Source organism: Montipora capricornis, chromosome 1, assembly GCF_036669925.1.
Source record: "Montipora capricornis isolate CH-2021 chromosome 1, ASM3666992v2, whole genome shotgun sequence".
Taxonomy (NCBI): Eukaryota; Metazoa; Cnidaria; class Anthozoa; order Scleractinia; family Acroporidae; genus Montipora; species Montipora capricornis.
The window spans coordinates 48,449,658-48,470,314 of NC_090883.1; the positions used below are offsets into that span (position 1 = coordinate 48,449,658).

A 20,657-nucleotide genomic window follows, 5' to 3' on the forward strand; every position below is an offset into this window, starting at 1 on the left:
AAGGGCTATTGAATGAGCATTTTGGCCTAAAGTGTACTTTATAGTTCAAAAGACACATACAATTTCATGAGCTATGTGAAATGATCTTCATTTATAAATCTTTGGTTCGGTTGTATTTTTTATTGAGGTGCTCACGTTAATTTGGTTTTTCACCGTTAAGTGATGAGGAGCAGTATGGCGGTCGAAAAGTCCTGATTTGCGACACCATTGTGAATCGTGAGACGTTATTGAATAACACATTTGGATGTTGACTTTTTAGTTTCCCAATGTCTTCCTGATTTGTCGCCGTTTCAGGAAGTAGGCATCGTTTAAAATGACTCTTAAACGATTATACTCACTGATAAGCAGCCAAATTGGTTTCAATCAAAAGCTGTACCATACTGGAACGACTGCTACCATCGTTTTCAGGATTCAAAATCTGACTTCAGCGTGGAGCCTACGCGTTTCGAGGATTACGGCACTTTAGTATCACTATTCTCTATTTTCGAATTCCCCATAATACACTTTGTTTGCCCCCCAAATTTTGCATAAACCATTGGTTTCAAATGCTCTTTGGAATATGCAGTGTCCCCAAGAGCATTTGAAAACAATAGTTTATGCAAAATTTGGGGGGCAAACAAAGTGTATTATGGGGAATTCGAAAATAAAGAATGCTGCTTAGAATTAATTATTATTATATGCATTTGCTCCATATCCTGTCATCTTTAATTATTTCCAGTCTTGATTTTTACTGCTCTTTTCTCCATTTCCTCTTCTTTTTTTTTTTATCTATTTCCTTATTTCTATTTTGTTCTTTTAGTACATTGTTTAGATTATTTAGTACTTGCATGATGATTGAATAAATTACGGAGTTAAAGAGCCTATCACCTCAATACACTTTTCCACATTATTTATTCTCCGAAATCGTCCCAATTACATCGTGTTGTTTATAGGACCTTTTGATTGAAATTTCACTTTGTAATTGGCTTTAAGAGACGGGAAAAGTGGTCATCAATAACCGAGCAATGAAGGGGAATAGGTTCGATACCAAGGTGACGTTTAGAACTATCTCAATGCAAAGCAGTGGTAGTCTGTGACGTTAACCCGGTATCGAACCCATTCCCCTTCATTGCTCGGTTATGGATCAAAGTATGACCACTTTTCCCGTTTTTCGAACGCAATAACAATAGCGAAATTTCAATCAAAGACTCTAAAACAAAACGATGTATTTGGAACGATTTCGGAGAATAAATAAAGAGGAAAATTGTGTTGAGGTGATAGAAGATAGAAACTTTAAGGGACACAGTATTAGATTACTAGATGTACCCCTGTCCTCTCCGTGTAAATTCATAGATACGTTTTTGGTAACTATGTTTCTGATATTACCCTATACAGTTTGTAAGTTATATGTATGGCTTTATGGATTGGAGGAATTTAATTAAACTTAAAGTTTAAAAAAAAATTTTTCGTCAAGAACAGGTGTTAGTCATAACGTGGTGAATGCAACCCTTACAACAGGCAAGGATACTGTAATTTGCATGTACAGGACAGGTATCTGTGAAGAAAAGTCTTCCTGTTTGCTTTTCGTTGAAGTCACGAGATTTGGGTCACGGCGAACCCAGGCTGTATTTGCCATCAATTCTGTGTTATTAATGAAAGCACTCAGTATACTCAGTGCACATGGCGTGGATCAGCATTTTTCACGCAAACGCTATTTGCGCAGAAAAGGCGTAAAATGATTTTTTCCTTTTTGTCCACCAAGTAGTTAGGCGCTTAAATACACAGGGGAGAGTGAACCCGCTTCAGTATGCTTTAAGTTCGATGCGCGAATTTCGTCTGGCACAAATATGGCTTCATGGAGATTCTGAAAGGAGATTAAAAGTACAAAAAACTGGGTTAATGACGCGTTCTTTCAACTGTCATGCGCATTCTTACGCACAGTCTCCTTAAAAAAAAAAGTTAATTTTAAGGTGCAAACACACGGACACTAATCAAAGATCCAACGCCAACCTATTTCTCTTAGAAGGACGTCAATCAAATAAAACCAAGTGACTTAGTTTAAGGAGAGCCGGACTCTTCTACAATAGATCGGTTTTCAATTGAATGTCATAAAAGAAATACCAAGGTAATCACTTCGACCAATAACAGTAGATGCAAACAGTGCAGTGAACCAATCTGAATTAATAGCGCGCAATTCCATTTAACTTGCTTAAAGCGCGGGAAAAATTGGTTATGGGTTTCCTTTTCATTGGTTAATAAATTGGCGAGAGATTTTTGAACCAATCACCAAACTTGGCAATTGCAATCTCGTAATTAATTTCGACAGTCATTTGAAACAACGAACGAAATTAAATGATATACGAATAGACCTTTTTGCAGATACGGCGGCCATTTTGATTTCTATTGTTTCAAATAGCTATTATGTGATGCCCAGGGGGCAAATACATACTAATTTGCCCCCTGAGCATCCCATAATGTCTTCCGAAACAATAGAAATCAAAATGGCCGCCGTATCTGCAAAAAGGTCTATTCATACATTGAACCGCGAATATGAAATCAAGTGATGTTATGATTCTCGCAGTCATCAACGCAATTTTAATCACATATTAATGTTCGGTTTTATCAAATGGCCAGTTTTAACTCTCAGTGGCTTCACACCAGGATCGCGAAGTCACGGGTTCAAAAACCAGGTGCCCATTTTCCCGAGCTTCCATACGTATTGTACCCTTGAGTCAACCCTTTACCGTATCTTTCTATTTTTAGAACTACTATATTTTGACGTATGTGACGTAATAAATGGCTGACCATAGGTCTCTTATGAATGATTGGCTACTGTGAAAACTCCCCTAAAGCCCTACCCCCCCCCCCCCCTCCCCTCTTGGAGGTGCTTCTGAAAAAAAGATACGGGGAAAGGGTTGACTCAGAGGGTTAATATGGAAGATGGATGCTCCTGGTAACGGTCTCCTGCTAAAATTGCGTTCATAACTGCGAAGATCATAGTTTCTAATCACTTGAAGTCATTTGAAAACTGCCCTAAGCACATAGGTGAACCTCTTAGTCTTAGTCTGAGGCCAATAAAGTGAGCGTGGAAACTCAGTTTTATCAAACGAGTTGACAAAAGCAAATTAACCACCCGTATGAAAGATTTGTAGGCTGACGTTTCGAGCGTTAGCTCTACGTCAGAGCGAATATTAAGCTAAGCTATGGTGGTCCGTTAGTGGTTTATATTGCAAATAAAGGATTTTTGCGATTTGTGGAAACATGGTGACGACCCTGCTTGGCAGAGGTTTCGTTGATTTCCCTCTAGCCATCGAGAAGGAAAGGAACCTCTGCCGGTACGGATCCCCTGTCACGCATGCGCGACACGACGTCAATACAGCAAGCAGTAGACGCGTCGTTGCCATTTGAAACGGTCGTTGCTATTTCTCAGAACTGTCGTTGCCATTTGAAACGGTCGATGCCATTTTTTAGCTCTGAATTACACTCATTAGGTCTAAGAACTCAAAAGGTTGCTGTTACTGGGAGTTGTGTCTCGCTGGTCATATGAGTTAGGGTTCGGGTTAGGGTTCTGTTTAGGGTGAGGGCTAAGACCCCGAACCCGAGTTCGAGTCTTAATTTTTGTTAATATTTTTTCTTAGTTTGCTTCTTTTAATTTTCTTTGAAGTGAAGTGTGTAGGCGACCGTTACAAATGGCATCGACCGTTTCAAATGGCAACGACCGTTCTGAGAAATGGCAACGACTGTTTCAAATGGCAACGACCGTTTACGAAAGGGAAATTTGCGTAGACGCCTTAGGGCCGACGTTAAAATTCAAACTTGTTATAGCTGGTTTTAAACTAGTTAAGAGTTAAATTATTCGTCCAAAGTTCTGGATGACACAGGGAGATCCGTGCCGAGGTTTCCTGTCCAGAAGGGTACATGGAGAAATGAACAAACGAATAATTAATTCTTGGCTTGCACTCCCGTGATTAGACGGCCATTTTTCGCTATTGTTCAGTTCACCAACATGGCCGTATGACGTCAGGTGCAGGCCAAGGATTGAATGAAAGCGTTCATTGATTTAGCGATTGAGAGTGTCTCGTTGAAAAGTGACTTTTTGTTCGAGAATTTTGTGGCTTTCTTTGTAAACACAGAAAATCTCGAACAACAACCGGGTAAGTTGATTTTACTTACGCTCCCTGTTATCTGATCTACAGTGTCAATTCTTCCATAAAAAAAATAAATTTAAGGTGAATTCCAAACCCTGCTCAAAGCGAATTTAGGGGTTTTCATGGTTTACCTGCGCAATCTCTCCGCCGCCTTGTCCCCGATAACAAATGTCTACAACAGTTTTAAGGATTAGGAGTGGAACTAAGAGAATGGACGCAGCTGTGATGAGCCATCCCACGATCTCCGCCCACAGGGGATAAGTGTAATCTTCGTACTTGATTCCAGTATAATTGTACAAACTGAACACAAGAACACCCTGGAAAATTAAAACATAAACCAATTCCTAGTCAATAAAAAAAATAATAAAATAAAAAACGAGAAAACCTTATGTAATATTTCTACCTCTGGTATTACTTTAGACTTATCTCAACCGTAGGGTCCTCTAAGTTTAAAGTGGTGTAAGTACACTACGCGACAAACACTTGGCACAATCTCGTTAAACTTGTTAACATCGTTGTCCAGCCTTTTCCTCACTTATTCAGCCTGCAATTATTGTATCCCTTCTCCATCAAAGTTTTCAGCACGTACAATAGGGAAAGGGGCTGGGGGAGGGGGAATGAACCCTGGGGATTGAGAAAAACCAATATTCCTTTAGTAATCTGCAGCAACATGCTACAAAGTGGCTCAACAGCTCCGTCGAGGTACTCCCTTATTCCTTAGCAACAGAATGGAGTCTATTCTATTCAAGGGCGAACACTGAAATGTTTTAATCAGAATCGCTCTTCGGAAATTAGTAGTATCCTGTTGGAAAGTCCATGGAGGTTGGTATTTTCGGGCAAGCATTCCTGGAAAACTCCTTCATGGAGTGCGACTTTGGTGCTCGAAGCTAGAGAGTTTGTTTTTGTTGTTGCGTGTTTGTTTGTTTATTTTTGTTTTCATTTGCATCAGCCCTGGTTCTCTCGTCAGATACTAAACACTCATTGAAACCAAGTTTCTTTTGCACCAACCAGTACTGACAGCGGCGAGATAAACTTCCAGAAGATGGACCACCATCTGGAGATCGGGCGACCTATCATTTCTTCCACGTCACAGGAAAACCTGTCAGCTCCTAAAACAGGTGAAATATATGTTACCAAAGGACTGCTTCAATCAGAGGGAAAAAATAACACCATTTCGGGGCTTAATGACATCTCCATTCTCATCTTTCCCTTTTGAGTCCCCCCCAGGCATATAGTGTGGATAAGTGGATTTGTAGATGCTCCAAGTTCAAATCCCCTTCGTACCGCCATCTTGATTTGTCTATTTAACCAGCAACGCTTCGTAAATAACAAACTCAGGTAATCTTAGAAGAACGACACATAACTATTGATCGCAGAAGATGTCACGTTGAATCTCAATTTTTCTGAATGTTCCCTAGTCTTGATCGATAATAACACCTCTCTTGGGCTCATGTCCCCCCTGCGCGATGGAACAGAAACCAAACTTTTTTTTTCGGGTATGAGCGAGTCATCGCGTTAATTAAATGCACACCTCTTCACCGCGGGAATTGAACACAAATAAAACAGACCAGGAGCCCATGACTAGGAGCGGCTACCTATGCACTATATCCATGAGTCAACCTTTGCGCGTATCTTTGTATTTTTAGAACGAACCCTTTAGCAGGAGATTGACATTTACACCAATTTTCACAATAGGCCATTTCCGAGTTCATGTCTGCCTCCTCTTCAAAGCAAGTCTAAGTGCAAAGTTTTTGTGATGGTAATTAGTTTCACTTTACATATGAATGAAAACTAATTTTCATAAGAAAAACTTCGCACTTAAACTCGCTTTGAAGAGCAGGCAGACATGAACTCGGAAATGGCTTATTTGTATACATTGTTTTTGCCATTTTTGTCTTCTTTTGACAATAACTTTATTCTGATTGGCCATTGTAAACAGTTTGAGCAGAAGGGCTTGTACGGGAGAGGCAGCTCCTCCTCGTGGACTTCTGAACAGAAGCAAAGCTTAACTTACCGTAAATCCACCCAACAACGATCAGCTCTAAAAGTACGATGAAAAAGAGGGACACACCAGCTGAGAAAAACTCAAGCAACCTAATGACGTAAACACCACCCTGAGAAAAGAGAAACACAGACCTTAGATGAAATGCCTCAGTTGGTCCCAGTTTATCACAACATAGACTTACTAGGAAGCTAAGCAAAGTTGACGACGGGAAGAGATAGCTGATTTAAACTAAGTAAAGTGCATATTCATCCTACGAGGTTCACAATGAAATTAACCTATTAACCTAACCTGAGACCGGATTTGATCCGCAACATCTACATGTAAACCTACAATGCTTTACTAGTACAAATCTGCTGCCCTTTGGCATTTTTGAAGATAACTGAAAAACTTTCTAAGGCGTCTTTGAAAACGCTCTAAACTGGATAGTTAACAGACGCAGAAAGAAATGTTTGCCCAATTAGGTTCGTCCCAGACAAATTATGCGTCTTGTATAGTTTCCCCATCTTTACTCTAGACGAATAACATGAGAGACGCATAATTCTTCTGGACAGGTTACGCTTCTCTAGTATAAGAACGACCATTCTCTATTTCTACCCTAAAACCGTTTAGACGGATAGCCCGTCTGATACATTTCCTATCTAAGTGTGAATTCGAGACGGATACACAGTTTAAATTTGCCTCGTCCCTGATTCACATCAGACAGATAGAGCGTGCCTTTGAAGCTCAGGCGCGGCTACCGATTCATTAAAACTGGCGGCCATCGTTTACTTCATGTCAAGGAAAAGAAAACTCGAAAAGTTTATCTTTCGATTCCTTCTGGCGTTTGGCTTGAACAGCTTTGGGCGCCACGTTTCACTTCCCAAAGAAAATTGCATTCTTTCTAGTTCAAGGCTTTTCCGGCAAAAAAAAAAAAAAAAAGAGAGAGACAAGTTCATCCGTCTGATGTGAATTCAAGGCGAATTATTCGTCTTAGACAGTTACTACGTTTTCAAAATCCGTTTAAACAGACGGATAATCAACGGATTATCCTAATTGAACACCGTCCCATTTTCACATCACTGAAGACGGATTATGTAGACGGGTAATCCGTCTCTAGTGTAAAAAACGGCCATTATAACCAAGACAAGCACTTCACTTACATGAGTCACACAGGAAAGACCAAGCGCGAAAAGTATGGCACAAATAAGCAGCACAACCATCTCCCTGAAGCGGCTCAAGAAGCGTGGAAATTGTTCGATTACACATGCTGCAAGCATTTCAACCTTACCAAACTGAAAAACAAAATTAAAAATACTATAATTTCCATAAGCAGTAGGAAATGCACCCTAACACTGTTAGTAATGAAAATCCTCAGAATAGGGACGTCTTATTAGTACGACTTCTTTTAGAAGTTTTCCATGGGCCCCTCACAAATACCAGGAGAGTTTTCTTACGCGTAACTAATTTTAGACTGATTTTCTGCTAAAATAGAACATTCCAGCTAATTGTAAGTTAGTACAATGTAGCACATAGTTCATTGTTATCGTTGTGGTTTCGAAAGGTATTTTCGTTGCTTGGCCCGGTCTCTGAAACTAAGCTGTGTTGTAGTATGGGAATTGAACGCCCCTGGGGACAGGGGCACTTGTCAAAACTTCATTAACCCTTTCCAGCACTAGCTAAACCATTTCAGACAACCAAAGGCCCCTGCAAACTGCTTCAAAATTTGTTTTAACATCCATTTGATTTTGTTGAATGATGTTGAACGATGTTGACATATGGAGTGGGTAAACTTGGGAAACGTGCACATCACAACATTTGATTCAACAAAATCACGAAAGGCCTTGTATTCAGTCCCAGGCTGCAGCCGCGCTTGTTACTATGGATACGTGCACAAACATGTTGACGGAAGGGAGGGGTAAACTGCTTCAACTTCATTTAACATTTGCGAAAACAAAAGAAATGTTGAATGGTTGTAGAAGCAAAGTATAAACGCGGGAGGAGAAGGAGGCAAAAACAAAATCGTACGGATGTTGAAGCAAATGTTGACGTTGTTTGCCCACAGGGATACCCAACGTCAATTTTCGGAAAATATCTGTTCGGAAGACGATTTGAGATCTAGAATTTTCGGAACATTTGTTGTAAAATTCCTTGCTTGCCTGCCTGTCCTAGGATTTTCGAACATCTAAAACACGGTATAATTGCCCTTTTGTAATGGATCTTTACCCTAAAAAGGTCACCTAGAATTTTCGGGAGCCATTTTTCTGGCTGAAAATTTCGAAAAGGTAAGTTTTGATCCCTATTATTTTCGGATCACTAGACTTTCAGCTAGGGAATCCGAACAGATGAAAAATTTTTAGAGGATAAAAATATGCCTATATCTACCGTTTAAATACTAAAATACGTTCAACGATGCTATGTTTAAGTGATTTTGAACTATATTCTCGTTGGGTGCCCCTGTGCCCAGGCCTTAAGTTTATTTATTTACCTGACTGTCGAGCCCTAACGTGATCAACATGACGAAAAACAACACCGACCACAGATGAGGTATAGGTAGCTGCGCCAAGGCTGCCGGGAAGGCAATGAATACGAATCCAGGACCTTCGAAAACAAAAAAGTAATTGCTTGAAAACTTGACCGAAGGTCAGGTGATCTCGTTGAAACCCTGAATCTACCTGTTAAACATTTTCTATTCACTAATGACTGAAATTGGGAGAAAGCTACCTCCCCCTATTAATTCCCGACACAATAAAAATTGCGAATAGCATTTTTTGTGTCGTTTACTGGCTCAAGAGTATTTATTGTCGGCGTCTAATCCATTGCCAGCCTCAGAAGCAGCAAGAAGAAACGTCCCGACTCTGCCCCCCTCCCGGCCGTATGAAGTTATAAAAATTGTTTTTTTCGGACCCACATTTTTGAACTCAGGTGAGAACTTCTTGTCCTATGTTTTGTTAACATCCTTATTGATCAAAATTTACATACCTTGAGATGCAATGTCCTCGATGCCTTTTCCCTGCTGCCCGGCAACAAACCCCAGGATCGAGAAAATAGCAAATCCAACAAACACACTCGTCGCACTGTTTGCGATAGAGATTACAAAAGCGTCCCTATAATATACAAGCATTACAATATTGCTAAGTTGGCAAGATCTTGAAAATTGTCTTCTGTTAAAAGCCATCCCCGAAATCGAATCGATTTACATACCATAAACGAGTTATTTAACCGTGCAGAGTACGGCTGAGTGTCTGCCGCAAAAGGGTTTTCTGAGCATGCCGGCTCTCTGCGCATTCCGGGCTCTATATGATGACTTGATGTTGTTCTTTCACACGCAACGGCAGAGAAATTTCCGAGGCTATAATTCAACGCAGGAGGAACAAAGCTCATGGTTTTGCCCAGTTTTCTTATGTTCCTTTTCTGTAAACCTGAGCTCGTCCACAGACGTTATTTCTACTCAGTTTTCTCTTTCTCAGTTCTGGGCTTCATCTGAAACCCTCTATATTTTTGCTCTCTAGAATTTTATTTTTCATAAAAGCTTCAAGTTAACTCTCACTTCATTATGTCGTTTTGCTTGTTGTTGTAACTGGCAAACGTAAGGTTGACACCCATCCCCATCGCTAAAGAGAGCAAGACCTGAGCTGCTGCGTCAATCCATACCTAAAAACGAGAAAAAGAAAAAAAATCCTCGAATAATGAATGGATAAATTTTTATTTGAGTGCCTGAGACTGAAAAAACAGGTCACCTTTTTTGACCAATAGCAGCTGAATGACAGGACAATTAAATTGGCCAATCATTACACAAAAGAGCATGCAGCCGGCGCTTAAGGCGGGAAAACGAGCGCGAGTCGACGAGCTCGAGAAAGTTACCATTGATTTTACTGTAATCTCAAGAGCTAAGCCGTGCTAGCCAAAGAAGTTAGCTGGTTAAAATGCCGTTTTTGATCCCCTCTATTAGCCAATAATAAGCTCTTATTCATATCATGGCATCAAATATAACACACTTCTAGTTTCTAAAGAAACTGTGGTGCTGCGTCGGTGGGAGAGTGAAACAGAAAAGGTTTGGTTTTATCAAACGTGTTGATAAAAGTCGAATTACACCCGTGAACGATTTGGAAAGCTGACATTTCGAGCGTTAGCCCTTCGTCAGAGCGAATAGAGGAATTGTGGGTGTCGTTGGTTTTTATGAGGGTGTGGAGGTTAGCCATTGGTGGAAATATGGTAACATGAATTTGTGAATATATTAATGTAATAAGAGGCGTTCAATGATTCCGTGAGGATAGAGTGTACCTAGTTGGACGATAATACCTGCGGATCTCCTAGTCGTTCCCAGGAAGGCACGAGATAGAAAAGAAGTCCATCTTTTGCTCCGGGTAAAGTGACTCCTCTGAAGAAAAGTATTATCAAGACCACGTACGGCGCTGTTGTTGTCACGTACGCAACCTATCAAGGGTAAGAATTGCAAAATCGTCAAATTTTGTCAGTATCACTTGTGACCGAAATGAAATAATTATCAGGATAATATCAAACATTCATTTTTCTGATCTCTTCAGGAGGCAGTGTGGCCCAGTGATAAGGTCGCTTGCCTTGAGATCCGGATATCCCGGTTTCAAGACCCGCTCTGACCACTCGTTGAATTTGATCCTGGTAGTCCCTGGTTCAACCTCCCAGCTTCACTTGTAAACAGCCAACTGGTTTGCCTCCGGTCAGTTGGGATTCTTAACAGTTGTTGTTGTTGTGTTCCGTCGCTTCGTTAATTGTGTTTCGTTGGCCCTGAAAAGCCCCTATGGGGAGCGGTCAATTAAGTATGTATTGTATCTCTTACTGAACTTCATGAGCAGGGCGAGGTGTTCATAACTTGCCTCGCCCTACTGACCCGGGTTAATCAGGTAGGGTGACAATCCATCATATTCGTAAATGTATAAACTTCGAAGGGCTTATTTTGGGTGGCGACAAAAAATTGGCTGCTGCCCTGGCATGCGAAACGTTCACTTCCGGTTTCTGTCCGTGGCTCGAAAATGTCTCGTTAAGTTCCCTAATCTCTACGGGTAATATTTCATTATGTAAGGCTTAATGATTGGCCGAGAACGTCTGAAAATAACTCGCTCTGTGATAACCCCCTTACTCAAATAAATAGAGGTTGTGCACTGCCGTTCGCGAACGCCGGGGCGCTGGGTATGTATTATTAGCTTGCTTCAGTAATCTCACCCCTACACACGGAGATAGATCCGCGTTCCCTTTCAACACTAAGCTTTCGAGACCATTCCGAAGGAACACATCCTTCGTATACATTTACTATCTCAATAAGATCAGTCACATGATCACCTTTCCTATCGTTCGCACTCCTTTCCATACGCAAAAATACACTAACACCCAGGCCACCAGCAAGCTGATGGTGATCGGTACGTTCAGAGGACCTGGTTCTCCTATCCCGCTGGAAATCTTCAAAACCTCCTCTCTGATAAATTAAAAGTACATATAGGTGTAAGAAATTGTCAATCATCTAAGAGACAAAGCGGGCAAAATACTAGTAAAGTGAAAAAAAAAATCACGCTGAAAGTTTAACAGCGAACTTATAAATGGATTTTCTCCCATAGAATTAGTGTCCCCGACATTCAAAGAAAATAAATTAAATTTCTTATTAGATTCTGAAGGGTGATGACGTGATAACGTCTTGTAAGACAGTTGATCCACTTAACGACATAATTCGGGTGTTTTGCAAAGATAGAAAAAGCTCTCATAACATTAACAATTCTAAATAATAATAATAATAATAATAAAAATAATAATAATAATAATAATAATAATAATAATATTAATAACAATAATAGTAATGATAATAATAATAGTTTCTATTTTGCTTTGTGCGTTTGGTTTGACACATAACTAGAATTCTTTGTGAGCGGGGTATGCAGCACGTTGGACAGTACTCTGTCCAATGACTATCAGCTCTATGACATTTCGAGTTGTGGTGTAAAAGATTTTGATGAGGGTTTTAGTTTTTACATCTACATAATTGCCAAGAGATACAAAACTTTGAGGGTACACATTTGCTCAAGAGAGTAACATCCTTTTGACGTTAAACGCGCACTGATCCAAAAGTTCATGTATATATTAATTTCTTGTAATTGGTCATCGGGCTCCTGTGAGAGTCTCATTCGCGGGAAATTCAATCTAAAAATAAATCGGTCTTTAAAAACGCCGTTACACGAACACAGTAGAGTTGTAGGATCCGGGTCATGGGTTCCTGATATGTACATACAACTTACACAAGGAATTCCCTGCTTGAGGACACGCCAGAGTCACCAGAGGAGTTAATGTTTGAAGCATTGCGTACGTAACAGTTCGGTGTGTTCCATGGATGAAGACAACCAACCCAAGGAATATTCTCGTTAAAAGCTTGAAAGAAATAGAACATGGACCACGAAATGATCACGTTGTAGTAGATTGACACCAGAAATGAGACTGCAATGCTGGCAAAACCGATTCCTAAAAAGACACATTTAAAATCTTACCAGGTACAGTACAAGTGACAGATGAGAAGGTTGTATGAATCTTAATGAATCATAAAATGAATGTTGTGCTAATCCTGATGGGTTGGCATTGCGATGGGCGCACTCTCTTTCCGTCGTCGTTTTGCTAGGTGACCCGTCTTCAATTCAGTTTTGATTTCTGCCCTGGTTCAAGAGAGTTTTCCTTCTCTTAAAAAAAAAAAAAAGAAAAGAAACATATCCAAATTCCAATTCATTATGGATTCAGTGGACAACTACCCATTCTTTGAAGGTGGCACTGCTAATTCCAATTGCAGAAAAGAGTGGTACACAATGCCGCATTTGTGTCTCAAAGCTTTGTCATTTTTCTTTCGTTAAAAGTAATCAGATTGAACTAATCAAGCTGTAACGAAAGCCTTACCTCTAAGGAGCGGACAAAGCTTGTTCCACGCATGCACAGGCTCTGACTGTGTTAGCTGTCCAACGCATTGTTCAAGGAATAAAATCGGTATCCCGCATATCACCAAAAACAAAAAATAGGGGATCAAGAATGCACCTAAAAATGAGTACGTGCAAATTAACACAATTGACGTAGTCAATTTAAACGATTAGCTTTAGCTGATTGATTGATTGATTGATTGATTGATTTGATTGATCGATCGATTGATTGATCGATTGCAGCTGGTATTTACAATTTTTTTACAAGAGATGTTATCTTGGCATCACAGCCCTTCAGACTCCTACTTCTGGCATCTAAGAATTCCACAATAAAATTGTCATGCTCCCAGACCAACGATTGAATCTGCTAAAGGGAGCTAACAATACAAGGGATATGTTCTTTGCAACAAAGTCCCCTCCGCTGAATGAGTGCCTCAGTTTGAAAAGAAATTAAACATTTCATTGAATGAAAAAGATTTAACTTAAATGTAACCTTTTAATTTTGATTATTGCGTTTCTTCTCGTTCTTAAGTAGTTAGATGAATGATGCACTTAGGCTAGATTCACACACAAACGACTCTCAGAGAGAAAATCTTTTCGTTTATAAAACATTCAGTTCCCCGGTTACGTTCCCTAGAATCTGCCAATGGCTCACCTCCTCCGTTTTTAAAACAGACGTAAGGAAATCTCCAGATGTTTCCATAACCGACACAAAATCCGATGGAAGACAAGAGAAACTCGATCTTCCTGCTCCAACGATCTCGGCCTGGTTGAACAACGAAGACAGGTTTTGCCTGATGATGTTCAGGTAGCCTTTCCAAAGTGAACGTGACTGATGCCGCATCTTCGCGAGAATGCATGTCTAGGAAAAGAACAAGCCGCGCTAAGGTTTCGTTTGGTATAAAATTAAATCGAAAGGGTGTCCCAGGTCTTGGCCTTATAGGAGAATGGCCTCTTCATTACCTTCCCTATATATTCGGCTCCAATGCACATTTACGATTCGCGTAATCAACTCGTGCGTACCTTTGAAAAAGACTTTCTCTGATCGGAATGAAAGCTTGCTAAAGATATAGGCTGACCGAGATATCAACGAACTTGAGCAATACTAGCCGAAAGGTTAAAGTGGTCGAAGATGTAAAACAGATTGGCACGATCTATGTGCACGTGAGAGACTTAAAAATGATAATTATAGGACAATTTCTATAGCGCCCTATCCAAAAGCTCAGTCTAAGGCGCTTCAAAGTAAAAGGTAAATAAGGTAAAAAATTAAAACGAGGATAAATCAAGGTATAACAAGAATAAATTTATTTTTTTTTGCCGGAAAGCGAAATTTCTCTTTGAATAAAGCCAAAAAAGAAAAAAAAATGTGGAAAGTTTGGATCAATTCCGACTTTCAAAAGTACTACGTGAAAAGGCAAGAAATGTTTTTGTAATGAGCCTACGTCTGTCTGACCACAAGGTATTACACAACATCGCATCTTCATCAATTTTTTTTCTTTTCGCTCGGATGCTCTCGCTTTTTTCGCTCCGGCGTATTTCGTACTTTCAAATTTTGAGAGTTTAAGGAATTTAATAAAACAATTATCCCATTCGCGCTTGTTGGATATGAGAATGGTTATAGCCAACTCGGCGTTACGCGCATCGTTGGCTATTTACCATCTCATATCCGCGCGCGCTCATGGAATAATTGTTAATTATTCAATAAAATGACGCTTTAAAAGCTAGGCTCTTAAACTACGCTTGAAAGTAACAAGATTAGAACTACGTTTAATATTCTTTGGAAGGGTGTTCCAGACTCAAGGAGCACAGACCGAGAAAGCACGATCACCGCGACATTTGAGCCTCGACTAAAAGAGGTTCCTATCCAACAATCGTTTATTCCGTGTGGGCTTATACACTAAAAGCAGATCACAGATGTAACTAGGACATAGGACATAGACGTGAGTTGTAAGATGGCCCAGTATAAGCACAGATTATTTAACGTTTTCTTTTGATATGAAAAACAACGGCAAAAACAAAATAGCAACTAAAATGCCTCAAGAGTTGATTTGAAGCTCTCCCTCTTCCCAAACTCTCTGACTTTTCCATTTATCGACGTGAATGTAGACATATTCTCCCTTCTACCACCTTTTCTCTCCTTTTTGTTTCAAACACCAGTACGAAGATCTCTTCATTTTCCCTTTTTTACTTAATTGGCCGCTCACTTTGTATCCCATGATGCATTGCTACCCGACCGGAAACGCGAAACTCCTGATGCTTGTTAGAGGAAGCCATTAATTCGTGGGCAAACAAAACAGTTTGCTTTGACAGTCCCACTAACCCCCCAAAAAAATTGTCCATAACACCTAAAGCAAGTTTTCCTCAACCAGCTTAAGTGCCCTTGGCAAACGTTCCAAACTGTTAACATCTCCCCTTGAGATGAGGTCCACATCTTCTGTGAAACACCCATTGTTGGAAACGAGGTGGCAGTCAGACAGGGCGGCGGGAAAAGACGACGAAAGTTTTCTTTTACAAGTTCTCCTTTGAGGTGCAAACAGAAAAATATGACAACTTTTTCCTTGATAATTTCTCTCGTCCAAAGACTAACATGGATATTTTCAACACGGAAACTTTACTAGGACAATATTACTAGTGCCGATACTAGACCAAGTGTATATTACTTTTACACCAAGGAGCTTTCATCTTCGGAAACTCACGTGAAGTGAGTAGGTGTGGAGGAAAATAAACGCAAGAGTTTTGCTTTCGCCCGATCTTGAAAAACTTTCGGCGCCTTTTACTCCCGCCCAGGACTCCGAGGGATGAAGAACGTCTTGTCAAGTTTCCTTGATCAAATTAGAATCGAACGAGGAAAGTTATTGAGGAAAAACTGATACATGGTATTTTTCCATTTTTTCCTACACGGGAAAACTTGTCAAGGAAAAAGCTTTCAAGTGTAGATCTTAATTAACGAACGATTCCTCGCTGCCCATTTATAACATGATGAACTGTAGACATACAACGAGATGACAACACAAACAAAAACACAAAAACAGAAGCAGATTTTTAAAAAAAACGTGATGAACTGTTAAAGTGCACCGAAACTCAAATATTTTTCGTCTGCAATATTAATCTCCCCTCAAAAGTAAACATGTTTGACCTTTCTTACCTCAAAATGTCGCTTTTTATCTGCAGGGAAAGAAGCGCAAAGCTATGAAACCTAGCAGTAATATGGACACACGACCGTGTTGTGAGAGTCATGGGTCTATTCTCGATTTAACGTCGCAAACTGAGAAGCCACGATATGGGTTTTAAAATTTCAGTTTCTCTGCACGTTCGAATCAAAACTTTGTTCAAGGTTTTTTGGTGCCTCTGGCACAACCGAAGGTAAATGCATACGCAGGAGAACACTAAAAATACCGGCCCGGCCCAGTGATACGACGCTGTTGCTAGAATCTTTTTCATGCGGGTCATCAATTGACTAAAGACAGCCGAAGGTAAAGGATATAAATAATTGCATTAGCGCTGTTTTGAGTGGCAACTCTATACTGATTTAATATTGTGAACCATTCCATCGTACAGTTGTAAGATCAAGAGGTAAGACTTGTAGGGTCTGCACTATACCTCAGAGTATTCAACTGCTCAAAAAAAGCTCAAGATTCTCCGTACCACATCGAATTTTGTTTCAATAGAGGTGGTGAATCCCTTCTAGCACCGCCCATGCCCCCGGCCACCCTCACAAAAGACATAAGAATCAGTCACCCCTGAATAGAAGACGACAGCATTTTTAAAGAGGCAAAACCACGGAATATTGTTTATAGCTTTTTGCAGGAACTGATACGCAGGCAATATATGAAAGGCATGAAGATTTTTACGATAAACTTGAGTTTCCAATACAAATGAAAATCGAATGCGAGAGAACTCGCATTAATGTGCGATACTCTATGAGCTCTCTTCCATAAAAGACGGCCTTAATTTTCTTTTGAAAAAGAATGTCACTTTCATCTAAAAAGAGACAGTGATTATTGATTTGAGTGCTTAGGAAAACAAACAGTAAAAATAGAATATCCGGCTCGCGTCGCAGTTAATAGTATTGTCGGATTGCTGGGAATTCTATCATATCTTCTTCAAGATTCAATATTAACAAAAAAAAAAATTGCTTGTGTGAAGAATCGAGCAAAGCAGTTATTTAGTTAGCCTGTATGACTAACATACCTCGAGGAAACCCTTTTTAAGAACATTCATGCGCTTGCTGATTCTTAAAGTCTAAAGAAATGATACATAAGCTTTTGACGAAATAAGGAAGAGACGATGTAAGACCTTAAAATCCGCTCATGTCTGGAGCTTTGTTGTTAACCGAGACTTTTTCGTTGTATTGAAATTATGACCCCTTGCTAATTCATTAACCAGTTTGAGCAATAAAACTCGATAGGTAGCAAATTAGAAAAAAATTAATACTTGGCTCGTTATGTGTATTAGCTCCTCCAATTACTCTTTTCAATTCGATGATTTACAACAGACACAATGGAGACAATCATTTATTTGATCCAGTTTCTTTACTGCTTAAATGTGATGGAGGCCGAGGCTAAGATCGTGATGGCGTGGGCTTCTTTCAAAGAAAAACTTGCTCTCCAGGAAAGAGGGCAATCATACGAAGCGTTTGCGTTGACCAACGCAGAGGCAAAATGATTACTTGCGCCATGGAAAATCACAGGAAAGACAAGATAATCATTCTTGAGGCGTACACAACAAAATAAATGCATGTCATCCAGCCATTATCGTATCGTTTCTTACCTTTAGGCTTCGTCTATGCAAAGAATAAAGGAACAGCTCTGTGTAAACTTCTTGTTGTCGTGACCTTTGACTAAACCAATGGATCAGTTCGTCCGTGATGAGAGATTTTTTGTGATATTAGTTAACCTCCTACTCCGGCGGAAATAAGGAGTTAGGTTACCCAGCTAATGCGATTGGCAGCCTCCATGCGCCAGCGGACCTAAAGGCTATTTACTGACTTTTCATTTCTTTTTCGCTTTTTTAAGACCTTGTAAGTAGGAGCTAAGTGCTTTCAAAGGACGTACTTTTGGGAAGGAGGCATCAAGTTACAGCCAGTGACATTTTTTCAATGGAAACTCGAGGATACTCGGAAAAAAAGGCTGAGAGCTCCTCTGCAGACCAGCCGGGAAGCTACGAACTTCCGATTGCTATCTTGGGCAGATTAACGTGGAACAGGAAATTCCCCCTTCCCCCTAAATCGAGGATGAAGCCGCGTGAAGGCCAAAACGCGGCCATTTCCCCATCACTGATTTTGACGGGGGTGGGGGGGAGCCAAGTTTCTATTTAATCTGCCCTGAAAACCTTACCACTGTCCACTGAGCTATATAGGACACTCCTGGTCTCCGTTGTTGAAAAGGTGGATAATGCTATCCACCTGATAAACTCACCATCCAGCGGATAAACACTAGCAAAAACCAATTGAGTATCCAGTGAATATATGGTTTCTTCCAGTGGATAGCGCTATCGATATATCCAACCTTCGAACAACTGGATGCTTGTTAGTATACAACAGGTTGCAGAATCGAATGGAGGACACTTCACCTCCTTATATAATTATCTCATGGACAGCAGCCTCCTTCCCAACTACCAATGTAGCTAGCATGCAGTGCAAAGGCCCATACAAAATTGAGAGTTTTGAAAAGCAAGCAACCGTGGACAATATAATCCTGTCGGTGGTAGTGGATCAGCTGTGCTTGATCTGATACAGGGTAATTAATCGTAACTCTTAGTATTTGAATTTCATAACCATTACGTGTAACTACTATTTTATACATTTTCGACTTAGTATTACGTCAACTGCCATTTTACTATGGATACAGCTATTTCGAAGAAAGTTTGTCAAGAATTAAAGTGCACGCGACAATCCCGAAAGTTTAATAGGGGGATTATGATCAATACACAGGATGCTAACGACCCTGTTAGCTGTTTGAACATACTTTCAGCCACTCGCAGAACAGATATCACAGGCCTCCCGTTACGATTCTTGTTTAAATTTCTTTGAAAATACAAGTGGCACTTAAAATCACCACAATACCTTTCAGGATTGTCGCGTGCACTTTTTCTGACAAACCGTTTCATCAAAATAGCTGTATATGCACACTGACACAATCCGATGTAACATTTTGCAACCATGTTGCTAGGGCCATTGAAAATGTAGGTTCAAGTGGCCAATATGTCCCACTACACTTTACAAAAACTGTGCATTTTCGCAATCGAAATGAATGGACATGAGATGGAAAATTGTTGGAAATAAGGCGCTTTACAAAAGGGAAGAAGAACGGGCATTTAGTTGCAAAGTAATAACAGCAAAAGTGAACTCATCATAACACTGAACTCGATTGTGACCATTACGTCACCGCATGCGCACAACCATTCCCATTGGTTCATTGGCAGCCATTGATAGCGGCAGTTCGTGGCCTTATTAGGCCTCACCAGCATGGCATAGTCAAACACACTAGGCCACGGTGTTTTTAGGCACCGCTTTTAAATCGGCCAAGCTCTACATAACAAATGTGGTTAAGCTGGGTTGGGGTTAGGGGTTAGCGCGGCAAAAGCCGTTCTTCACGCGGCACTGAAGCGTGCGAGGAAGGGTGGATCCAAAAGGTAAGGGATTGTTGTGTGAGCATAAAATTTAAGGAAAAAAATAAAAAGGCTCTTCCTCTGACCCTTCTTTTAAAAAAAACGAACAAGTGTATCTCTTTCTCATAAAGCTGACAGATTTGTGCGGATTCACAGATGCTTGTGATTCTTTTGGTTTCTAGCAAGGACTCACCTCAATGCTAAATGCCTCGTGCTCTCGAAGGACTAGATATACGGGCCAGCTAGTCGATTTCACGGTGCATGCGCATTGGATTAAATGGCTAAGATGGCCCGCCCCTGCAAAATCCTCTAGCAAAAGGTGTAATAATACATCGGCTTTACAACTGCAAGAAAGGTGGAAGGGTAGAAATGGAGTGTGCGCTTGCTGGCGTGATGTGTTGGCCAAAGTGGGTTGGTGTTACTGATGTGTCAACTTGCTTTTTTTGGGGTTATTTTTTCATGATATGCAAACCGGAAATAACTTCAATATTCATAACTTAGTGATGAACTGGTTCTTAACGAAAGACTCTTAATGGTCCACTGTACGAAGGAAAGCAAATTAAGTGCCCAAGCAAAAAAGCGATTTCGCGGTAACACACAAAGAAGAACAATAATTGTGTTTTGCCCGCGTAGGGGTCTGCACGTCATTGGGTCATTAGCGAGAGAAAATTGCGCGAAAAAAAAAAAAACATCGACGACAACCAAAACCGGAAAAAACGTTACAACTGACTTTTTCGATATCCCATGGTATGCGAACCTCAAAATTCAAAGCGGTTTTGCGTAGCTGGTATATAATTGCTCCGTATTTCTACAATTTTCCAGAGAGGTTATAGAGTTTATCCAGTTAAGAAATATTGCAAAAAAAAAAATGACTTTCGTCTCGAATTACTAAATACTTGCTTCGGCTTCCACCACATCTGTTCGACCCCAATTCGATATCCTCTACACCCATAACAGCAATAACAAATGATACTTTCCGCCACCTATAATTTCACATAGGCTCATGCCATCACAGTG

At 40.3% G+C, this 20,657-nt stretch overlaps 1 protein-coding gene across 3 annotated transcripts; it reads right to left on the reverse strand.

Annotated features, from left to right (window-relative positions):
* Window positions 1-687: 687 nt before the first annotated feature.
* On the reverse strand, window positions 688-17,938 carry LOC138046815 (sodium- and chloride-dependent GABA transporter 1-like). 3 transcript variants are annotated; one of them, XM_068893396.1, is made up of 14 exons: window positions 17,802-17,938; window positions 13,687-13,893; window positions 13,015-13,149; window positions 12,372-12,591; window positions 11,428-11,560; window positions 10,411-10,545; window positions 9,659-9,762; window positions 9,091-9,215; window positions 8,597-8,709; window positions 7,272-7,403; window positions 6,142-6,241; window positions 5,136-5,236; window positions 4,259-4,444; window positions 688-1,843 (listed from the first exon to the last, which is right to left on the reverse strand). In XM_068893396.1, the coding sequence occupies exons 2-14, from the start codon at window positions 13,889-13,891 to the stop codon at window positions 1,745-1,747; spliced, it is 1,788 nt and encodes a 595-aa protein (XP_068749497.1). In that variant the 5' UTR covers window positions 13,892-13,893; window positions 17,802-17,938; the 3' UTR covers window positions 688-1,744. The 3 variants fall into 3 exon arrangements, with proteins under 3 accessions (XP_068749497.1, XP_068749503.1, XP_068749508.1); XM_068893402.1 differs by lacking the exon at window positions 17,802-17,938 and adding an exon at window positions 16,177-16,486; XM_068893407.1 differs by lacking the exon at window positions 17,802-17,938 and adding an exon at window positions 14,055-14,108.
* Window positions 17,939-20,657: the final 2,719 nt, after the last annotated feature.